At 32.9% G+C, this 18,824-nt stretch overlaps 4 protein-coding genes across 8 annotated transcripts; 3 read left to right on the forward strand and 1 right to left on the reverse strand.

Moving 5' to 3' along the window:
* The first annotated feature begins 3,784 nt into the window (after positions 1-3,784).
* Positions 3,785-8,628, forward strand: LOC131654033 (uncharacterized). 5 transcript variants are annotated; one of them, XR_009299188.1, is made up of 6 exons: positions 3,785-4,225; positions 4,375-4,505; positions 4,806-4,921; positions 6,511-6,759; positions 6,859-7,173; positions 7,904-8,628. XR_009299188.1 is itself a non-coding variant. In XM_058924432.1 (5 exons), the coding sequence occupies exons 3-5, from the start codon at positions 6,694-6,696 to the stop codon at positions 7,925-7,927; spliced, it is 405 nt and encodes a 134-aa protein (XP_058780415.1). In that variant the 5' UTR covers positions 4,238-4,505; positions 4,806-4,921; positions 6,511-6,693; the 3' UTR covers positions 7,928-8,628. The 5 variants fall into 5 exon arrangements, 2 of the variants coding, with proteins under 2 accessions (XP_058780415.1, XP_058780416.1); XR_009299189.1 differs by lacking the exon at positions 3,785-4,225 and having other exon boundaries at positions 4,237-4,505; positions 7,904-8,066; positions 8,199-8,628; XR_009299190.1 differs by lacking the exon at positions 3,785-4,225 and having other exon boundaries at positions 4,235-4,505; positions 6,863-7,173.
* Positions 8,629-12,787: 4,159 nt separating this feature from the next.
* On the forward strand, positions 12,788-13,192 carry LOC131651439 (uncharacterized). The gene has a single exon (XM_058921104.1). It carries the CDS (start codon positions 12,788-12,790, stop codon positions 13,190-13,192), a length of 405 nt encoding a protein of 134 aa, XP_058777087.1.
* Positions 13,193-13,458: 266 nt separating this feature from the next.
* Positions 13,459-13,985, forward strand: LOC131651440 (uncharacterized). Its single transcript, XM_058921105.1, has 2 exons — positions 13,459-13,809; positions 13,908-13,985. Exons 1-2 carry the CDS (start codon positions 13,459-13,461, stop codon positions 13,983-13,985), a joined length of 429 nt encoding a protein of 142 aa, XP_058777088.1.
* A 1,295-nt stretch (positions 13,986-15,280) lies between these two features.
* On the reverse strand, positions 15,281-16,984 carry LOC131651441 (calcium sensing receptor, chloroplastic-like). Its single transcript, XM_058921106.1, has 3 exons — positions 16,773-16,984; positions 15,715-15,846; positions 15,281-15,524 (listed from the first exon to the last, which is right to left on the reverse strand). The coding sequence occupies exons 1-3, from the start codon at positions 16,982-16,984 to the stop codon at positions 15,281-15,283; spliced, it is 588 nt and encodes a 195-aa protein (XP_058777089.1).
* Positions 16,985-18,824: the final 1,840 nt, after the last annotated feature.

Raw genomic sequence — 18,824 nt, forward strand, 5'->3', positions numbered from 1 at the left:
GAACTTACTGTATTTTGTTAATAAGCAATTTTTTATCTAACAGAATGTGAATCTTAGACCATGAGAGGAGCAAATCTCAGGACCTAAGCGTTTCAACGGCATATCCTTTAAAATTGAATTGACTAGATTTAATAAAAGAAATATGATTTATATATTTTTATTCAATGCCAATAATCTAAAATGCAAATATTATATTGTTGGTATTTTATACTCTTAATAGAAACTAATATCTATTTATGTAAAATATAAGTACAGATTTTCCCTACCTAAATTGTTTCAGTGATAAGTACAAAATTTTTCACTCTAAAAAAAATTACAGCATAAATGTATAAATATTAATCTTTTTCTTAAACAATAAAGTATTGTAATTTCAATTTAAACACGTCAAATTATGTAATGGAAAATTTTAAAAATATAATTATATATAATAATAATAATAACAATATTAATAACATATCTTCTATTTTGTAATATAGTGACAATTTGGGATAAATAATAATAATTTACTTGGAATAAGAATATCCCTTTTCATAAAACTAAAAATTCTCGTCCTAATTCTTTATACTTAATATATTTTAAAGAGGTGAGTATATGTTAAAAACAAAAACATATACCATTGAAGATAAGAACATAAACATTAAAAACATTGAATAATAATTTAATTGCATATTTATTGTTATTTCGGTAAAAAATTATATATGTTAACTAATTTTTTTTTGTTACAATATTTTAACTAATGCCTATTTGAAACATTTGTTTTGACTTTATTAAAAACGATTTTGATTTGACTTTACTCAACAAAATATGTATGATTAATATATTTCTATTAAATTCAAAATTGAGATTATATAGAGTTTAAGTAAATTAATGATTAAATAATTCTAAAATACATTTTTCATATTAAAGACCTACGAGAATTTATGTTAACTATTATTCTGATTTTAAAGATTATTTTTTTTGTTTTATGGACTCTGGTTCATAGGAGAATCGGGCCTTAGTAATCCAGAGTTCGTGCCGAGATGTCATTGAACTTATTAAGTATTGTTCACACCAGGAATCAAATTCGGTATTCTCCAAACCTTCGTCCTTAGCAAGAGCTCGTTTATCACTCGAGTACAATCGCTTGGTTATTAGTTTGATTTTATTGAAAATTATTTGAATAATATATTGCTAGTTAATACAAAATTTTCAAAATGTAAAATTATTTGCATTTCATATTCTTCATAGAAAAATATGTTAAGTGTAAAAACAAATTAAAATGTCGCCTTTTATGTATGTTGAAAAAATATTTTATCATATATCATTATTTGATAAGCGGATACCCAATTTTTCTAAATAAGTGGAAGAAATACTGGTATCAATTGCCAAATTCAATTACATAAATTATTATTTATAACAACTTAAATTACAATCATTTTTGTCCTGTTGCGTATTTTTTCAACTTCAAAAAGACAATAAAAAAGAGATATCATATTCTTAATATTAGGTAACAGTGCTATATGTAATAATTTAAATAATAGCAAGTGAATGTTTACGTGGATTTACAATTATCGTAAAAATTAGAAGAAAACACAACGTATGCAATTGAATCAATTGGAAGTCACAAGATATGGTTATACAATTTATTAATAAGAAAGAAGATTTGCTTAGTTTAAAATCTAGGCAATTTAGACTTTCCGAAGGAGATCGCAACTCTCGTTTCTTTCACAATTCTCTAAGGAGTAGAAAAGGAAGAAATTCTCTTAGTTCTATTTCAACGAGGAGTGGTAGAATGGAGGAGGTTAACGAAGTCAAAGGCTTTATCTTCAATCATTTCAACCGGTTATTTAATGCGGAGAGTGTGGAGATTGATAGTCCATTTTCGAAGACGAAACTGAAGGAAGCTATTTAGTCTTGTGATGATAATAAGAGCCCGGGTCCGGACGGGTTCACGCTTGAGTTCTTTAAGAGTTTTTTTGCTCTATCCCCTAGAGAATATGAAAATAGTCTCTTTCTAAAAGTTTTGCATCAAATGCATATGTGGATTTTGAGTAGAAATTTTTGAGTATTGAGCAATAGCTTGTAACGTTCGGAACATCATATGCTTGAACACAAATTGTGCCAATATGATATTATAATCTCTCAAGATTAGGGTCTCCTTTTGTATAGTGGGGTCAGCAACCTGCGGATAACATCCCATATTTGACATATTACAATTTCAATATATGTATAGGTATGCCGCCTTATAAATTAGTAGTTATTATTATAGGGTTATATGGTTATGTGAATGTCTGTGCTATTACATAATATTTTCTAGAGTATCATGTGATTAATACTTTTTTTTTCTATTACATAAAATTCAAGTAAAACTGTCATCAATTATAGAAGAGACAATTATATTTTAATAGATGATTTAAATAATAAATTATTTGAAAATTTCATATTAATTAATCTTTTGTTTTAGTTAGTCTTAATTGAGCTTTTAGTCTTTAAATCTTTTATTAGTTAGTCTTAGAGAGTTCAATTTTGAAGTGGTGGTTGTGCTTGTGCATGTGAGAATGGAGACAAGTATAGACAAGTGAGTATAGAGAGGGATAAAGTTTGAACTAAGAAATCACCAAAATATTTGATTCTAGCTAACATCAAAATTCTTGTTATTAGCCTTAAGTTTTGCAAAATATTTATTTTATTGTATTAGACTTTAAGTACAAAACACTCAAGTTGTACTAAAGGCGACTTAGCATATTAGAGGACCAACAACTCAACTAGAAAAACAATAAAATAGCATGGTTGATGGATAGAGAGTGAATCAACAATACCAATATGTGAATGGTCTTTACACATCAATAACCATGTTGTCAAAGTTGTAGCCATATATGTAATAGGAACTGAATTCAACTCCAAGAACAAAAAAGCCTTCTGTTACAAAGTTTAATTCAGTGCATCTGAACTTGAAAATAAAAAGGAAGACCAACTTGTATTACAAATCCAAGGCAATATTATAAAAAATACCTCAACTTGCATTAGAATTTGGAACCTGTCTTCGAAAACAATTTTTCACAACAGCATGTAAGAATAGCATTACATGAGAAACAATTTTCTAACTTCATCAACCAAATCCAACCAAGTGTACTCTCATTGCAAATAAACCATTTTGGAAACAACTCATGGAATTGAAAATTCATTTTGGAGGTTACTGATGTATATGAGAATTTTTTTATGCATATTTCTGTCACCTTTTGGAGTTGCTTACTCAAGTGGATTACTGCCAAGACTTGCACTTCCTCAAATTGAAGCTTGTGGTTTATATGACCAATGAGTTCATAAAAGTTTGTACTACATGATTAGATAATTTTTCTTCTATGCTTGCGGTTTATATTACCAATGAGTTCATAAATAATTGTACTACATGATTGGATAATTTTTCTTCTATGCTTGTGGTTTATGTGATCAAAATAGTCTTTAGCTTAAAAGTTTTATTGATTTTAACATCAAAATTCTTGTTATTACACTAGTACAAAAATGACAATATAATTTATAAATTTACACCCATTATACTAAAAACGGGTGTAAATAAAACACAAGATGGCAAATTCGTAAATAAAGTCTCATTTTTAGTATTGACGAGTAACCATGGACACCCTATTTTTAAAAAACGGGTGTAAATTAAAAAAAATATTATAATCAAGTGTTTATTACTCCCTTTTTTTTCAATAACGGGCGTAAATAGAAAAATTATTTGTAAAATAGTATAAGTTAATATTTGTATTTTCTTTCTCCTTTCATTAAAACCTAATCACCTGCTCTTAATTTCACCGTGTCAACTCCAAATGTTTCAAACCCCAATTTCACATCCACCATGAATCATTCTTCACAACCCGAAACACCTCCACCCTCTGATTCCATCACCTCGTCACAATCCGAACCGCCACCATCGTTTGATTCCGCCGCCAATCCATCATTTCCCGAACCATCTCCATCGTCCTATTCCACCACGCTATCCGAACCACAGTCACCACCTTCTTTGTTCCATTCCTCAGATACTCAAACCCCCGAACCAAGTGTTCGGTAAAAGTTCTGAACCGAGATTCTTCTTCCTCTATTTTGTGATGAAAATTTCGGAGTTGCTGTTATGAAACATTAAGTTATCCAAGTTGAATAGAAAAATATCATTGCATGTCTTAGCGACTGTGCCTCGTTCCGTTGGAGCTCTTTCCAGAATACAAGTGCTTCGGTTTAAGAGTAGGTATGACTCATGGTTCTATCATTGACAAATTTAACGCTTATGTTATCTTTCGCTCTCGACTTTATATGTTGTTCATTACTTCAATTGAAACTGATTTCTTGGATTTGATTTCAACTTCTACCGTCCACTTCTTGACTGTGAGCTTGTAGAAATTGAAGTGCTAATCAACAAATGGGTTGAGGATGCGATTCTCATTCTTCTTCAGACCAAAGTGATGCCCATTGTTGATGCAAAAAGAGAAGGAGCAATTGCAATATTTGGAGAAAAATATGGTTAAGAGGTTGGATTTACTACAAACACTTTTGATATTTGACTTTGAATTAATTATTTTGTCTATAGTTACTTTGCATAATTAATTTGTTGTGCCACTGAGTATGAATCATACTATCAATTAGTATAGAGAAGCTTTAGGACACATTTTATTTGAAATTTTATGCCACTGTTTGTGAATTTTTACTTGAGATAATCATTTATTACAATTGATTGGTTTATGAATGGTTATTGTGTCATGAATAGTGATTATTATTGATATAAAATTTTATGCCTCTGTTTGTGTAATTTTGTGCCATTGTTTGTGTAGTACAAGCTGATGTGAAAGAGGATATATTGAGCATGGTGGTCGATAGTCGGTGATAGCTTCTCGTTCCACTCAAATCACTAAATGCAACCATAATATACATCTTGCAGAAAAACTAGGTACGGATTTTGAGTCTTAATTATATTATTTTCCTGTTTGCGGTTAGAGTTATGCTGCAAACCTTTATATTTCGACAAAAGACTGATAAATAAGACCGACGCGGTCAAAATTGCGGTTCTGATACTGTTATGGAATCTTCAAATTTTATTGCTGATAAATTAGTCTTTTTGCTCAGGAATTTGAAACACCTTTTTGTTGAAGGAACTCTACCACTAGAGCTTCTGAACCTTGTTCACATAAAGTCTACGTAAGCACTAGGAGAATTGGTTATTTGGGGGTCTGAGAGTCTAGGTGCGAGGCATTTGGAATTGATTTAGCAAGCTTGTTAGGAAGTTATTATTTTGGTAGGAGTTTTGAACTCCGATTTATTGCTTTCTACTGTTGTAGAGCTCTTGAGCTCATCACTTTATGTTCAATAATATACTGTTGCATCTTCAATTTACTGAGTTCTATCTTTCCGTGTCTGGCCTTTAATTTGAATTGTCGGTGCTACAAAGGAAACTTGTTTAGTCTAATTTAAGGGCTTTGAAGGCGGTGGTGAGGATTCAAGCACTAATTAGGGGTAGGCAAGTGAGTAAGCAAGCTTGCATGCATTGGTTCGTGTTCAGGCTCGAGTGAGAGCTCGGCGGGTGAGGATGTCTATGGAGGGACAAACTGTGCAGAATATGCTTAATGAGCAGTGTACAAACCTTGAACTTTTGAAGGATGCTGAGGTTTGTATCATGAATTGACAATGGGAAGTTTTCATGTTTTTTAGCTTTGGTGCTGTTTAAGGAGTATGTTTTGTGTATGGCAGGAAGGGTGGTGTGATAGTATTTGAGATTTTTAGCAGCAATATAGGCCAACCTCAAGCTCTAATTCACAAACAACCGTCTCGTTTTCCTTTCTCAAGAATCCTGAGATGAAAAAATAATGGAGGATGGAGTTGGTTGGAAAGATGGATGGCATCCAAGCCTTGGGAGACAAGATTGATGGAACAATCATACACCTTAAACCCCTTTTCAGTATTATTCTTTGGATATCACTTACTTTAAGTCTAGTCTTGATTCACACCTTTTGGATCTTCTGTGGAATAAATATTAGGTGAGTACACTCTCATCTTCTCCTTTATAGGGTAATGGAGACTATGTAGCTAGACAAATCTCGGACTTAGGTACTCTTCAGTGGTAAGCCAATCTTTTGGTTTTAGTGATGCAAATACATAGAATCAAAATTTACACTGAGAGAGATGTTTATGCTTGTCAATTTTTGTTAGTTAATTTGACATACCATTAGTAGTTTTCTCGATTTACTTCTTACAATCACAAGCAATCATTGTTTGTTAAAATCATTGGAAGCAAAAAGTTTATTGATTACTCTCATAACTGTCGTACCCATGCATTATGCATAAGTTGTCGTTTCGGCTACAATTTGAAAGCAGTTATCACTTATCACATTTTATAGAGAACTTCAATCCCCTATCCTCTATTCAAGTAGCATTTTCATCCATGTTCTTATAGTTGCCATTCTGCGGACTCTCTTTGCAGGCTATTTTTCTTCTTTATGAATTGAATTTCATTTAAGTGATAATCTGTATTGTATTTTTAAGGTTGAAACACGGAAGCATGGTAACAGTGCAGTTGGAGATGGAGCTTTTTTAGATTCATCTGCTGCGTTTTCTGACAAAGTTGGTGAATGGAACCCGGGGTTTGAGTTCAGTCCTATTTCTGCATCTCACAGCCTACAGCTAGGTTCGAAAGGTGAATCAAGTGAAAATGGAGATGGGTTTACTATGTTCAATCAAACTTTTGGGAAGTTGACAAATGCACATTCATGGCCAGGATTAAATCAAACTTTGGTTGGTTGTTGCAATATTGTTTCCTCATTTTATGCAATATTGTTTTGATTATTAACGAATATGCATTAACACAATCTAATTATGGATTTTTGGTATTAGGAAGCACCGAAAAAGGATAATATATATCCCACTTCTATAGAAGCACTCAATGATGATGGTGGAGCTTCCCTTGGTACTGTTGATCCATCTCTTGCATCACAATCTCATCAATCTAATGTGTGGGGCTTTGATTTTAATTTCAAATCTAGTTCCATGGCCGAAAACAATCTATTTTCAGAGTCATACTCTGTAACGGAAAAAAGCCACGATGAAAACAACAAAAGCAGTGCCTCTCCAGCCAGTGTAAATGTTGATTCAGATGTCAATTTGTTTGAATCAAAAGACACAGTCACGGAAGTAGGAATAAAAAATGAGGTACTGAATCAGTTTGAGTAATTCAACTTGTATACGTTTAATTTTTTTATTAAGGATATTCAATCTTGAGTTCTTAAACTCTGCTGCCAGAGCTTCCTTGCAGGTTAATTCTTGTACTTATTTTTGTGTTTGGCTTGCAAGTTACCACACTTATTTTTATGTGTTTTGAATTGTGCGATTGGCTAAAATGTGATGAATTATCACAAAAGACTCTCTACCTTTAATTTCATGTTATATCCAAGCTAAGTTAGGTGAATATGGTTGAGAGAATGCATCACATACAATCAAATGCAAATAGCTTATTTTTGTGTTTTTATTAAACAAGCAAATGTTTTTTGATGTTTCTTTTTTCTCTGAATATTCTTTTGGTCGTTATCTCTAGATGTAATGGAACTGTCTAAACTCAGAACACATGTCGAGGGGTGAGAATTTTTTTTATCTTTGTATAGCATTAACAAGCTTCTAGCTTTTGTCAAACAGAAAAGTTCCTCTACTCTACTGAAAATGGCAAGAGATGAAGAACATGGAATTTTACTTTCTGCTATACAATATGAATGAATAGTGACAGTTCCAACCAAACATGAAAGTCTCACAAGAATAGTTCTTATTAAGTTATAGTATTTTATTCCCTCATAACTCATTTGACTGTTGAAAGTGATATGAACAATAATGGTTTGAACAGAACATGAATCTTATCCTAATATTTGGTATTGTGGTTATTTATTGACAGATCCACAGTGGTTTCTCCAACTAAATTGTTGGATTCACACTCTATTTAATTCCAAAATTCCATGGGGTAATGCGGGAAAACTGCCCCACAAACTCCAATCCGTCGACGCGACCGTCCGCGGCATTCCAACTAAATTGTTTGTGTTTATGGATTATTTGCACAGGTACATATTAGAAAGGATAACTCAGCAGTCTCTTCTCATAGATATTGGAGTCAATCAACACAAGAGCCAGTCTCCTTGTTGGACCAAAGAGATTAATCCGTTGTGTATTAATTAACACTGAATATATTGCAGGCTCTGAGTGAGAAAGGCTATGAACTTGTTTCTGGTGGGACTGAAAATCATCTAGTTTTGGTGAATATGAAGAAAAAGGTAACCCGATAACTACTTTGACTTTGCTTGAGAAGATGAAGTCGGTGTACACGAATGTAGAAGGTCTTCCTCCGGATTGAATTGTGGAAAACAATTGCTTCTCCAGGGCGTGGTATTTTGGCCATGGATGAATCCAATAGTACATGTGGAAAGCGGTTAGATTCAATTGGACTAGAGAACAACCGAAGCTAACCGTCAAGCATGGCGTAAAATTATATATGAAGAAAGTGTTATGACTTGGTTAAAATATAATTTTTATGTGTATGATTTTATAGTACTTGAAATATTATGAATGCACATGATTTTGTATACTTTTGGTTAATATTAAAAATATTTTGACTTAGTTAAAATATGATTTTTATGTGTATGATTTTATAGTATTTGCAATATTATGACTGAAAATGAAATATAACTTAACGGTGTATATGAAATAGGGTGTAAATAGATTTAAATATAATATAATTGTTTATTCATAAATGGCGCATTTACACCCGATTATTATTAAAATAGGGTGTAATTAAGAACGTATCTACACCCGATTTTTAATTAAAACAGGGTGTAATTAAAATGTAATTACGCCCAATTACACCCAATTTTTATTAAAACAGGGTGTAATTAAAACGTAATTACGTTCAATTACACCCGATTTTTACTAAAACAGGGTGTAATTAAAAACGTAATTATGCCCAATTACACCCGATTTTTATTAAAACATGGTGTAATTAAAAACGTAATTATGCCCAATTACACCCGATTTTTATTAAAATAGGGTGTAATTAAAAACGTAATTACACCCGATTTTTATTAAAATAGGGTGTAATTAAAAACGTAATTACGCCCAATTACACCCAATTTTTGTTAAAAATAATGGGTGTAAATGCGTTAGACATTTCTCACCCGGTGGATATACACCCGATTTTTATTAAAAATAATGGGTGTAAATTTAATAAAAAACGGGTGTAAATTAACATTTTTGTACTAGTGTTAGCTTTTAGCTTTGTAAAATATTTATTTTATTGTATCCATTGTAGTATAACTGATGAATGGTATGAACAACTATAGAGTATAGACATAAGCACAAATTATAATACTAAAACACCATTCTATATATTACCATTATGGATCACATGAAACACATTATTGATACAAACAAGAAACACATTATGGATACAAACAAACATAGTACGTACTCATTATAGGTACGTTATCGATGGAAAATACACAATATAAATTTTATATATATATATATATATATATATATATATATATATAAATTATATATATATATATATATATATATATATATATATATATATATATATATATATATATATATATATATATATATATATATTAATTTCCGTTGGAAGTGGTGGTGGTGACAGAAGTGGAGGTGACATTAGCAGCAGTGGTGGAGGTTACAGAACCAGCGGCAAGAGGAGCACAAGGAGGACGCAAACAGTGGCAGTTATTGCCAACACAATCGGGAAGAGTGTTAGCTCTTCCGAGAGTTTCGGCAGTGGTGGCGGTTATGGAAGCAGCAGCAGCAAGAGGAGCACAAGGAGGACGCAAACAGTGGCAGTTACTGCCAACACAATCGGGAAGAGTGTTAGCTCTTCCGAGAGTTTCGGCAGTGGTGGCGGTTATGGAAGCAGCAGCAGCAAGAGGAGCACAAGGAGGACGCAAACAGTGGCAGTTACTGCCAACACACTCGGGAAGAGTGTTAGCTCTTCCGTGAGTTTCAGCAGTGGTGGCGGTTACAGAAGCAGCGACCACGGAAGTAGTGGCTTCACCAGCGGAAGTGGAGGCTGAAGCATCAGGAGTAGCATCAGAAGCAGCGATAGCATGGTTGATAATGATCATTGAAAGGAAAAGTAAACAAAGAGCAACTTGAGTACTTGTATTCTTCATTTTTTAAGAAGAAAGAATGCAGAGAAAGATGAGAGAGATGTGAAATAAAACATCATTTTTGGAAGGGTATTTATAGAAATGAAAGTGAAATATGTTGTAATGTAACATCTTTAGATTCGGGTGAAAAAAGTGTGTTGAAGTGCAAAACAAAATAATTGTACGTTTCTCTTTCAAAAAAAAATATATAATAATTGTACGGTGGATGGAGTTTTATACCATTTGGGAGTAACAAAAGAATTGTACATTAGATAGAGTTTAATGAATTTGAGAGATGATAAAGCTGGATGGCATTCCATTGCCCGTCCTCTTACTCACATGCTATGCTCTACTAGGGTCCCACTTTATATAAATCACTACTACACCTACAACATGATAAATCCATAAATATGATAATAATAATAGTATATATGCTCTTAAATAAATACCTAACATAAAAGGACAAAAAATTTTATGTGAGACACAGCTACAACATGCATGAGCCATAGCAAACAATGAACATATATATGTTAAATTATTTTCAAAACAACTTCATGCATTTACTATTCTCGTTCATACGTGATAATACCTAATCATCTAATTTAATTTCGTATAGGATTGTTATTATTATTATTATTATTATTATTATTATTATTATTATTATTATTTTATTTTATTGAGTATTTTGATGTCCCTTGAAAATGCAACTTTGAACTTGCTATCTCATCATCATCATCATCATCATCATCATCATCATCATCATCATCATCATCATCATCATCATCATCCTCTATGAATTAAATTCTAGACTATAAATAAAATGTGTGCCTTATTTGGGAATTAAATTCAACTATTGAGATTAATGTATTTTAGAATTGAACTATAAATAAAATGTGTGCCTGATTTCTATTGTCACAATATTGAAGTACTAAGTTTTACACCTTAAAATCCATGTACATGATAAGAAAGACTATGGTTGAGCTACCACCAGGAAGAAAAAGGCTGAGGCTAACACATGCTCAGAATGTAGTTAGGAATACTCCTACCACCAGGAAGAAAAAGGCTGAGGGTAACACATGCTCAAAATGTAGTTAGGAATGAAGGAGTATGGAATAATCGGGTTCGTTTGGTGTAAACGATTCACCAACAACAACAACATTAGTTGCAAATGCAGCATTACCACATGAGTTCATGCTGAAAATGATACAACAGATGCAAGGTGCTCATTAACCTTAATCTCCTTAACAATGAACATGAAACTATACTTCAGCCACTTTTACCAAATGAATCCACCTGATTTTGCAGGAAGCCCAATCCATCATAGACAAAATATTAGTTTTGGAAAAAGTTTGTTTCAACATCTATTATCCTTAAGTTTTGATAATAACAAAGTATAAAGAATAATTTTGTACACAAATAGTTTCATTAAATGTGCAGAATCTTAAGATAATGAAAGCAGACTCTAGACTTTAGGGTGTGTTTGTTTGGTTGCTAGAAAAAAGATTCCTGGGAATCTAAGGTAGGAAATAGTTATTCCTATGTTTGGTAGATGGGAAGGGGACAAAATTCCTTGGAATAAATAATATTCAGAAAACCATTTGACCCGCGTTCTACCTATTTTTATTCCCATGGAACTAAGCTAGGAATAATATATTCCTGGGAATGTAAACCCACGTTCTCATAGTAAGAAGTCACAAATATCCCTAATTTACCCGCGCATTATTCCCTCTAAAATTTACCCATTCTCTATAAAACCTATAACCCACACATTCCTTTCCACTTTTCTCAGCTTCTTTTTGTTTCTCCATACAAGTTACAACAATGGTAAGTTATCGTTTACTTTGAATCTGTATTTTTTTTTTAGAATCAAGCTAATACATGGATCTTTTTTTTTTCCTGAAGACTTTGATTTAAGGAATCACAAATTCATCTATCTCTCAGTGAGTTTGCTTGGAGTTTGATTTCTTTTGACAGGTATTAATTTTCCAGTTTCAATGACTATTTTTATTTACATGTGTTTCATTATCATATATGGTTTTTTGAACATCGTCATTGTAACGAACATGATTGTGTGTCAAACACCGTCATTGCGTTATGAACATTGTTATGTGTATAACACAGTGGCATATCCAACACAATCGTCGTGTTAAACACCGCTTTTGCATATTGAAAATTGTGGGTTGTAGAACATTGCTGCCACATAGTGAACTTGATTGTGTATCGAACACCGTCACCACGTTATGAACCTTGTTATGTTCATGACACCGTTGTGTATCCAACACACTCACCGTGTAGAACACCGTTTTTACGTATTGAACATTGCGGAGTGTAGATCGCAGCTCCCACGTATCGAACATGATTTTGTTTCTAACATTGTCATCGCATTATGAATGTTGTTATGTTCACCAGATTTGAAATTTATATATGTATTGCCTGTGTGGGAGGGTTCAGCAGCCGATTCTAGAGTCCTTAGAGATGTTATTTCTCGACCAAATGGACTAAGGGTTCCACAAGGTATATCATATTAAATTCTCATTAACATAAAACATGTCTTTCATATTTTTAGGATAATAACTTTAGGTTTGTTGGTGATCGGATATTATTATTTATGCGATGCTGGATATATGAACGGGGAAGGTTTTCTTACTCCGTATAGAGGTCAAAGGTATCACCTTAGTAAATGGAGGAATGACTTACAACCAGCTACACCTAAAGAGTTTTTCAATATGAAACATTCATCATCTAGAAATGTAATAGAAAGATACTTTGGACTTTTGAAGGGACATTTGGCTATATTGAGAGAGAAGTCATTCTACCCTCTGAAAACTCAAATAAGAATTATAACAGCTTGTTGTCTTCTACATAATCATATTCGAATTGAAATGACACGAGATCCATTAGAAAGGGCTTTAGGAGATGTTGAGTCATCTAACGAGTTCATGTCTGGGGAAATGATAACTGTCGTGGAACCAAGTAATGCATGGAGTCAATGGAGAGATAATTTAGCATTGGAAAACTTTAATAGATAGAGAAGTGGAAATCATCAATAAATTATGTTTCTTATTTGTTTTTACTATTTTGTATGATTTTTTATTATAGTTATACTATTGATTATAAACAAAAAGTTTTATTATAAAAATTTATATTTCCCCTGATACTAATGTTTTCTTATCAGTATTGTTAGTTTATATGTAGTTTATACTATTGGTTACTGCAAAACCATTTTGAAAATATATGAAACACAATCAAGGATATATTGTTTTAACTTAACATGTTAGTTTTTTAGTTTAGATAAATGGACGAGTCAGCTGAAAACCAGAATGCAAAAGTCTCAAAGCGGCAGTGGACTGCAGAAGAAGATGCTATATTAGTCGAAGGTTTATTACAGCTTGTAGATGATGGCTGGAAGGAGGATGCTGGAACATTTAAACCGAGATATACTAAAGTGTTAGAAAAGTATCTCCATAAAAAAAAACCAAAGTGCACACTAAAAGCTAACCCTCACATTGAATCAATAGTGAAACGTCTAAAATCACAATATTCAGCAATCAAAGATATGATGGGTCCAAGTGCAAGCGGTTTTGGATGGGATGATGCTAGGAAGATGATTATTGTAGAAAAAGAGGTTTACAGCCAATGGTGCAAGGTGACATTTCACTTCAACTTCTAACAATGTATAATGCATTTTAAATTATGCATATCAAAATCTGTTTTATCGTTCATTTATGTTTTACTTCAATGCAGTCTCATCCTACTGCATCTGGTTTGTACGGAAAACCATTTCCTCATTTTGGCAACTTCGATGTTGTATTGATTATGTAGAGTATTGATTCTGCTAATGCGTATATTTAAATTATGTTGCTGAAACAGTTTAATATACGATTAATTATGACACAGTACAACACTTGAGTTTTTTGAGGATGAACCACGATCTTAAACTTTACATGATGCTGAATTTCATCATAGAGTTTGATGTAATCTTCAAATTGGAATTGTTTGAAAAAGTTACATCTGCAATGATAGTGAGGATACAAAATATTTCTAATGAGTTTTTCTATCCGCGAATCTTGTTTGATTTCTATCCAACCAAATAACATTGCACGTGTTGATTATGGTAGGATATGAGAATTCCACATAAGCCCCTCTCTACAATTCTACATTTTTCCATGACGATAATGGTATCCGAGTTTTTGACTGTGGAAAGTCTATGAGCTACTGTGATCTGTGTGATTCTTGAACTCAAACCAGCTTCTTCCTTCAGATTCATTGCCTTAATAGCATTTACTATAGTTCTTTCAGACTCCGCATCGAGGGCACTCGTTGCTTCATCGAGGAGTAATATTGATGGCTTCTTTAGTAAGGTTCTAGCAATGGCTATTCTTTGCTTTTGTCCTCTTGAAAGCTGGAAACCTTTCTCTCCAACAATAGTGTTATATCCATTTGGTAGATTACTCACAAATTCATTATATTTGCTTCTCTAGAAACCTCCACAATTTCAGAAGCCTCGTTATTGCCATAGCAAATATTGTCTCTAATTGAGCAGTTGAAAAGCAGTGGCTCTTGCTGTACCAGTCCTACTAAGAATAAAGCTTATGAGGTCTTCAAGAGTTAATACATATTCAAGTATGTTTCTTCTTGAATATCTGTAACCTTTAGTCTCATTTATTTGGAAGATTTATGAGGATTTTCTTCACATGATCAATAATTTTGAATCCAAGTTAGCTTTGGTTTAGAATTTTGAATCTGGGTGTAGCTTTTGTTAAAATTTTGAATCCGACGTAGCTTTGGATTAGAATTTTGAATCTGAGTGTAGCTTTTGTTTAAAATTTTGAATCCTAGAGTCTAGAATGTTGGAAATATGGATTCCATGTAAACTATAAATTTGTTTTATACTCAAATCATGGGACATGAATATTTTTAGGTGCATCCAATATTAAGGGTCTTGCACTAGTTTTAGTTGATCACAATGTAAGGCGAAGTGCAGTGGCCACTCAAACCATACACAATTACAAGAGGTTAAAAGAGATATTTAATCAAATGAATATAATTTGAAGGACTTCATTAATCAAGGCACATATATATTCAAAAAGTTCGATGTTGAGTGAGGAAAAACAATGTCAGTCAGCTCCTGGAAGAAGTTTCTGATTAGATTGCCTGCTGGTTGTTCCAGCACTTTTAACACCTGCAGGGATGATTCTAGATGGCGACAACACCTCTGCAAACGAAAATTTATACGTATTTGTCCCTAATCTACTCTGTAACCACCCTTTGCCTCCAGAAAATCCATCACCAACAATCCATGAGTTCTTAAATCCAAGCCTCGTTAGTGTTCTTGCAACTATCTTTGCCGAGTCTGAGTACCTATATATTATGTTTTGTCCAAATATCACAAGTTAACACTACAAACAAATTTAACAAGTATCAAATTATCCTGTGTCAATGTGTGAGTATCATGTATGTGTTTGAGTTAGTAGTTCGTAGATAATCATATAACGCTAAGTGAATTGAAAATGGTTGATTAATAATAAGGTGGATTTGGAAGGAAACTTACGAGTCCAAGATCACAATGTTGGAGCCTTTGTTGATTTTCTGCAGATATGAAGTCTTTAATGCTGCTATTTCAGCTTCCACTCTCTTCACATTCCTCACTAGTCCTTTTATCTTGCTTGGCACTTCTTCCAATCTAAGTTAAAATAAAAGCAGCAAATGATTTTCATGTTATGATTATTTGAAACTGAAAGAATGAGAAAAGTTTATTACAATGAGTATAGTTATATTATAGTGATCCTACCTAAGCTAACAAATCTTAAGTTGTTGTTCTATTCATTAGACATTTAAATCTGGTTAGAGTTGTTCATTGAGTGCCATTGGTTCCTTAGAAAATGAAAGCTGATTCAAGGTTTTTGTTTTTGAAAATGGCAGTGTTTCCTAACATTTTCACTATGAAGACGAAATACATATTGGGTTGTAGTAATTTTTAATGATTCTATGTGCTTACCTAACCATGAATAGGTAGCATTTTAATATAAGCATTGTCATTAAGCATGATAAAGTGATTTGTGGTTTTTATGATTATTTTTGCTATTAAATATAGAAAGGTTATTTCAATAATTTTATAGTTTTTTCTGGGATTATTATTCTAAACCAAACATGTTTTCTTTTATTCCCAAGAATTTTAAGAAAAATTATCCAATAATTCTAATTGATAACCAAACACTTTTTCAAAATAATCCAAGGAATATAATTCCCATTGATTTATTCCTGGGAAACTTATTCCAAGGAATATTTTTTACATCCATGAAACAAACACACCCTTAGGGAAAACATTATCTCGACACAAATAATTAAAATGTTTATAACAAATTATTTTAAGTAATTTTTGTAAAGATGAGACCCATATTCTAATAAATTTAAAAACAACATATGTGTGAATAAAATAAGGTCCAATTCAAGTTGTAATTGAGTTTGAAATTTGAGCCCAACAATTATAGATAAATTGTTAATTTGAATATAAAAAATTAGAAAAAAACTAATGGATTTTATTAATTTGGGCTAGATTTTCAATTGGCCCTACAACACTTGACATCCGAAATGATCCGACCCAGATACCTGAACCTGAAAGAACCCGAACCCGAAAAATCCAATATTAGATAGGGTCGAAATTGGCCACTATATGTCACCCGTGGGTTGGACCGGATTGGTGTTTTGGGCTCGAATCCGACCCTATCTGACTGTTTGTCCACCCCTAGCTCATAAGATAAAGGAATGAGAATGCACATGAAGATCATAACACGTAGGTCGTCAACCACTCTGACGCCCATCATGGATTCATGATTTAAAGATCCAATATCATCACATCGTGACGGAAAGACCGTCATGCACCATGCTGCCTATCAAAACGCCCAATTATAATTCTCTTTATTTCTATTCTATTTGAGCTCCATTTTCTTCATGGTCTATTCATATTTCTCACATTTTCTACCACTTCTTGATATGAGTTTCTCTATAAACTAGTGGGACACCCGTGCATCCGCATGGGTTCTGATTGGGTAGGCGCGTTTTTTAAACAGATATAAATTGTCGTTTATAAAAATATATGTATCATTAATACACTTTTTTCAATTATAAAATATTTTTATCCATAAGAAATTTTTCTCAGTTTATAAAAATATTTGTAAAAAAATGTAATAACTTAGGAGCTCGTACGCCCCGAATTTAATTAATTATTTAATTAAATTATTTAAGAATTTAATCATTGGATTTAATCAAAGTTCGTGGATCAATCGGAATTGTAGGTATTATTTTGGGAAGCGTATTTGGATTATTAAGTTAAAGTCGGATTTTATTCAGTTAGTCGGAGAATTAATAAAGTTTATTTCGTTGAAGAAATAATAGTAGAAATAGTATTATTATTAATATTGGACTATTTGTATTTAATTCGAATTTTATCGACGAAGTCGGAATTATTTTATTAGGTTGGCATGTGTCGCGGGGAAAAATCGTATCTTTTTTCGGGATGAGACACCTGATGCCTTCTTTGGGCTCGAGTGCTCAAAAAATGATTTTTCTTTTGTTCCGACCAAACTTTTTATTGTTTCCAAAGTAGGAAAAGGAAAAAAGCTGCAATAACCTTAAAAGTGGGGGAGAGATCTTGGGTAAGAGGGTTGGTTATACGAAGGGAAGGTATTAGCACCCAACGTATCTATAGTACTCTATAGGTTTCTTTGCTATGTTTTTCATTCCATGTTATTGAGAGGTTAGGTGGGAAACTAAGGTGTTTGTTTGATTATGCTCGCAAAGATCATCACGATCCTCTGCATACATATCCCTTAGAGGGAATCAGAGCATCTGTAGCTCAGGGTCTACGGGTGCTAAGGTTTGAATGGTTTGAGAGAGAAGTTTTGCTCGCCAAGGATACGACCTTGTGTCTACGTATTCTCAAAGGGATGTTGAGAAAGTCAGAGCAATCGTAGTTCCCACTTATGCTAGTGGAAGCAAAGGATAAGAGACAAATGTCATCTTAATGTTCGATGTATCTAATCTATATCATCACATACATCTGTTTGTTTTTTGTTTGAAATCTTTTCATTATAAGCCCTGGGTTGTGCCACTTATGGGGCTTAGAATGATAAAGATGTTTTTGTTGTTTAACCAGCCTTGTGGCAAAAAATTTCAATGAAGTCAGCCTTGTGATAAAATGTTTTGATTAATCAGCCAGCCTTGTGGCAAAAGTTTCAATGAAGTCAGCCTTGTGACAAAAACTTTGATTAATCAGCCAGTATGGTGGCAAAACGGTTTGATTGATTAGCCAACCTTGTGGCAAAAAAGTTTGATTGATTGATTGTTTGTGATGATATAGAAGAGATACTCCTATCATAGAGATGAAAAATGTCTAATCTCCTAGGGTATTTGATTTGGATATTGGGATGCTTATAAGAAGCCCGTGGGTCCTTGTACGAAGCCCAAGAGGAGGCTATCCGAGGGTCCTTGCATTGTAAGCCCAAGAGGAGGCTATGGGAGGGACAATCCAGGGTCCTTGCATTGTAAGCCCAAGAGGAGGCTATGGGAGGGATAAGTCGTTTGTACAAAGCCCAAGAGGAGGCATGGTATAGTTGGTTTGAGCTCTTAGAGCGATTTCACTGGGAAACCATACTCTATGTC

Source organism: Vicia villosa, linkage group LG2 (genome assembly GCF_029867415.1).
Source record: "Vicia villosa cultivar HV-30 ecotype Madison, WI linkage group LG2, Vvil1.0, whole genome shotgun sequence".
Lineage (NCBI taxonomy): Eukaryota > Viridiplantae > Streptophyta > Magnoliopsida > Fabales > Fabaceae > Vicia > Vicia villosa.

Coding starts and splice junctions, on each gene's coding strand:
- LOC131654033 (XM_058924432.1), top strand. CDS start 6,694: ATGTTCAATCAAACTTTTGGGAAGTTGACAAATGCACATTCATGGCCA. Junction 6,760..6,858: donor CAGGATTAAATCAAACTTTG/GTTGGTTGTTGC, acceptor TTTTGGTATTAG/GAAGCACCGAAAAAGGATAA. Junction 7,174..7,903: donor AAGTAGGAATAAAAAATGAG/GTACTGAATCAG, acceptor ATTTATTGACAG/ATCCACAGTGGTTTCTCCAA.
- LOC131651439 (XM_058921104.1), top strand. CDS start 12,788: ATGAACGGGGAAGGTTTTCTTACTCCGTATAGAGGTCAAAGGTATCAC.
- LOC131651440 (XM_058921105.1), top strand. CDS start 13,459: ATGGACGAGTCAGCTGAAAACCAGAATGCAAAAGTCTCAAAGCGGCAG. Junction 13,810..13,907: donor TTTACAGCCAATGGTGCAAG/GTGACATTTCAC, acceptor ACTTCAATGCAG/TCTCATCCTACTGCATCTGG.
- LOC131651441 (XM_058921106.1), bottom strand. CDS start 16,984: ATGGGCGTCAGAGTGGTTGACGACCTACGTGTTATGATCTTCATGTGC. Junction 15,847..16,772: donor TCGGGTTCTTTCAGGTTCAG/GTATCTGGGTCG, acceptor ATTTTAACTTAG/ATTGGAAGAAGTGCCAAGCA. Junction 15,525..15,714: donor AACATTGTGATCTTGGACTC/GTAAGTTTCCTT, acceptor CATAATATATAG/GTACTCAGACTCGGCAAAGA.